The sequence below is a fragment of the Arachis hypogaea genome, chromosome 6 (genome assembly GCF_003086295.3).
Source record: "Arachis hypogaea cultivar Tifrunner chromosome 6, arahy.Tifrunner.gnm2.J5K5, whole genome shotgun sequence".
Taxonomy (NCBI): Eukaryota; Viridiplantae; Streptophyta; class Magnoliopsida; order Fabales; family Fabaceae; genus Arachis; species Arachis hypogaea.
In genome coordinates, this window is record NC_092041.1 from 45,785,415 (window position 1) to 45,789,238 (window position 3,824).

Here is a 3,824-nt window from a genome sequence, read left to right on the forward strand (position 1 = left end):
ACTGCTGCTGCTGTTTTCGCGCCACTCTTCATTCTCCTTCTACGTGTTCAGAAAAGGTTGTATAGTTTTACCCTTTCAATCATTTCTTCTTCTTCTTCATCCAATCCTTCATCCTCATCGGTTGAAGGAGTAGCAACAGTGTTAGTAATTGCGTGATTTTCTACATCAATCACCACTTAAGCCAGTGATTGCATAGTTTTCACTTGAGTCACTGGAGGAGAACCTTCATCATTACCAGTGGCCGTCACCAGTAGTTGTCGAACTATTGAAGGAGTAGCAGTAGTGCTAGTCGTTGTGTCTTTCACTACGGCCTTTCATTGAAGCTACTTCAATGGCTAGTTCATGATGGTCATTTTAGTAGGTATACATATGGTTATTTTAATTCTTATGTAGATGGTAATTTGATTGGATTGGGTTTAGTTATATACAATAAAAATATGTTGGATGTTCAATTCATTAGGTATGCAGATGATTATTTTTATCCTTAAGTGGATGGTTATTTTTATTAGCCGTGAGTGACATTGTTGACGGTATGTGACAAGCCAATTAAGCAATGACGGTAAAGAGGAGCCTAGCGACGCTGTTCGTTTCCAATCTGGAGAAAAGCGATGCTAATAAGGATCTTTATTGATGAACTAGTGGTGGTGAGGAGAATTCCAGCAGCGATAATGGAGGCTGGTTGACGACCAAGCAACGACATCGATAATAGAAGATTTAGAAAAGAAATGAGTACTTTAGTAAATTATGATATAATAGTTAAAATTTTTGAAGGAACGAGTAATTGCCTGAGACATTGGAGTTTTGTTCAATTTCGTTGTACCCAAAATCATAGAGACGGCAAAATCTGAACCAGTGGATTCATTTGAAAAGAGAATTTGGCCTTCCATTCGGTCCTCCCCACTTTTCCACTGATTCAGTCTCATCATCTATCTCTCAATATAAGCTTTATTTAGATGATTCATATATACATATATACATATGATAGGAACATGCTGGAATAATACCATGCCTATATATAAAAAGGACAATGACATGTTAAAAAAACGAAATTAAAGAAATAAAATTAATTAAGAGTGAGTATAAGTTCTATTATAAATAAAAAGTTAAAGCAATTGTTTTTCTTCTATTGGTAATCAAGGAGCACCGCGTAGAGTGCATGTCGTTTTCTAAGCTCATATAATTGTACTAACTACTTATCTCTCAAGCGCGCACACACATACAAAGAGAAGATGGATGTTTCTGTCAAAAAATATGCGAAAAAGAAATCATTTTTCCCGGGTATCATAGACACCCAACTTACTTAAAATCCTTCAACGACCGGTATTTCAAAGTCAAAAACTCATCATAATTTATTCCGTGTGCAACTTTTTCTTTTCTTTTTTTCTATTTCTAATCCAATTTATCCCACACACGGATATGCATATATATATATATATATATATATAGAGGGAGAGAGAGGATTCCGCATAAGCTTACAATAAACCATAAGAATAATAATCCAAATAACACCACTTATTAGAAATACAAAACAATGGTGGTGGCTTCTTCTTCTTCATCCGAGTTCCCTAAAGGTGGGTGGAGGGCAATAATGTCATTCACTCACCAAGTAATCAAGGGCCGTTGGTTCATGGTATTCGCCTCACTTCTAATCATGGCCGTTGCGGGTGCAACTTACATGTTCGGCTTGTACTCCAACGACATCAAAACCTCCCTAGGATATGACCAATCTACCCTCAACATGCTAAGCTTCTTCAAAGACCTTGGCGCCAATGTTGGCGTGCTCTCGGGACTAATCAATGAGATTACTCCCCCTTGGGTTGTTCTCTCCATCGGCGCAATCATGAACCTCTTTGGTTACCTCATGATCTGGCTCTCAGTAACTAACCGAATTCCCAGACCGCAGATCTGGCAGATGTGCCTGTACATTTGCATTGGTGCCAACTCGCAGTCTTTTGCGAACACCGGGGCGTTAGTCACGTGCGTCAAGAACTTCCCCGGTAGCCGCGGAAGCATACTAGGCCTTCTCAAAGGCTATGTTGGTTTAAGTGGCGCCATTATCACGCAGCTCTACCATGCTTTCTATGGTGAGGATTCCAAGTCTCTTATCTTACTTATAGGTTGGTTACCGGCTGCGGTTTCCATCATTTTCCTACCCACTATTAGGATCTTGAAACTTGACGCGGTTCAACAGAAAAAGGAGCTCAAAGTCTTTAACAATCTTTTGTATATTTCTCTTGGTTTAGCTGCTTTTCTTATGGTGCTTATCATAGTACAAAACAAGCTTAGTTTTACCACCGTCGAGGACGTGGTGGATGGCTTGGTAATTGTTTTGTTGCTTCTTCTTCCTCTTGCTATTGTGTTTAGAGAGGAATTCAACAACTTTAGAGCCAGGACTGCCGAAGTTCAACCTTCGAGCATAAATTACAAATCTGAAGAAACAGCAGCAGTAGAATCCGATCCCAGTGTCGGTGTTAATATTGTTAATACTAACACTAACACTAATACTGACACTAATTCTGCTGATTCTAAATCCGCTTCTTGTTGGAGCACCGCGTTCAAGCCTCCGAGCAGGGGGGAGGACTATACCATCTTACAAGCCTTGTTTAGCATTGACATGATGATTCTATTCATTGCAACCACGTTTGGTGTGGGTGGAACCTTAACCGCCATTGACAACTTGGGACAGATTGGGAACTCTCTAGGGTACCCTAAAAAGAGCACCACAACGTTTGTATCGCTAGTTAGCATATGGAACTACCTCGGGCGCGTTGCTTCCGGCTTTGCGTCGGAGATTCTCTTGAAGAAGTACAGATTCCCTCGCCCTTTGATGCTCTCACTGGTCATGCTTCTCTCTTGCGTTGGTCACGTCCTCATAGCTCTCGGTGTTCCAAACTCTCTCTACTTGTCTTCGGTGATCATAGGGTTCTGCTTCGGAGCTCAGTGGCCTCTAATGTTTGCAATCATTTCCGAAATATTTGGTCTCAAATACTACTCAACATTGTACAATTTTGGTGCGGCGGCGAGTCCCGTTGGATCTTACATATTGAATGTGAAAGTGACGGGCTCTTTGTATGATAAAGAGGCTTTGAAGCTATTGGAAGCGAAAGGGCTTAAGAGGGTTGATGGAGAGGACCTTTCTTGCGTTGGAGTGCAGTGTTATAGAATGGCTTTTATTATAATCACTGCTTCCACTTTGATTGGTTGCTTTGTTTCGTTCATATTGGTATTGAGGACAAGAAAGTTTTACAGGAGTGATATCTATGGCAAATTCAGAAGAGAACTTGAGGCTGCAGAGACTGAGATGGGGACTTCTAACAAAAATAATGGTGCTGCTGTTCCGGAAGAAGGACATAGCCATGCAAGTTTAAGCATGTAGAAATTATTATTAAGTCCTTATTTTGTTACGTATTAATTACTCTAATTATTATTACGTGTTTGGTCTGCTCAAATATGCGAATTAGTGCATAGAAAATCATCCAACTTTTCTTGTAAGATATATGATATATTTCAAATTTAGAATCCTAGGAAGAGGCCAAGATAGCATTAATCATTAGATAGTAATAATTAATACAAGTTTCGATTTCACTATATGGTTCTCAAGGAAAGAAATTATCATTAGTTATAAAACGACCTAATTTTCAATATGTAATGATGATACTGAAAATTAAGCGTCACTAATTTACTTTTTAAAAACTTAACTAAGCATTTATTATTAAGCTTCTAATTATATTAGAGCGTGTTTGAATTTTCAAAAAAATTAAATTATTAAATAAATATGATTAAATAACAAACATCAAAGTGATAAAGATAATATACATCATATA

General features: G+C 38.5%; 1 protein-coding gene across 1 annotated transcript; it reads left to right on the forward strand.

Annotated features, from left to right (window-relative positions):
* The first annotated feature begins 1,165 nt into the window (after positions 1–1,165).
* LOC112696580 (protein NUCLEAR FUSION DEFECTIVE 4) lies at positions 1,166–3,588 on the forward strand. The gene has a single exon (XM_025749402.2). It carries the CDS (start codon positions 1,532–1,534, stop codon positions 3,374–3,376), a length of 1,845 nt encoding a protein of 614 aa, XP_025605187.1. The 5' UTR covers positions 1,166–1,531; the 3' UTR covers positions 3,377–3,588.
* The last annotated feature ends 236 nt before the right edge of the window (positions 3,589–3,824 follow it).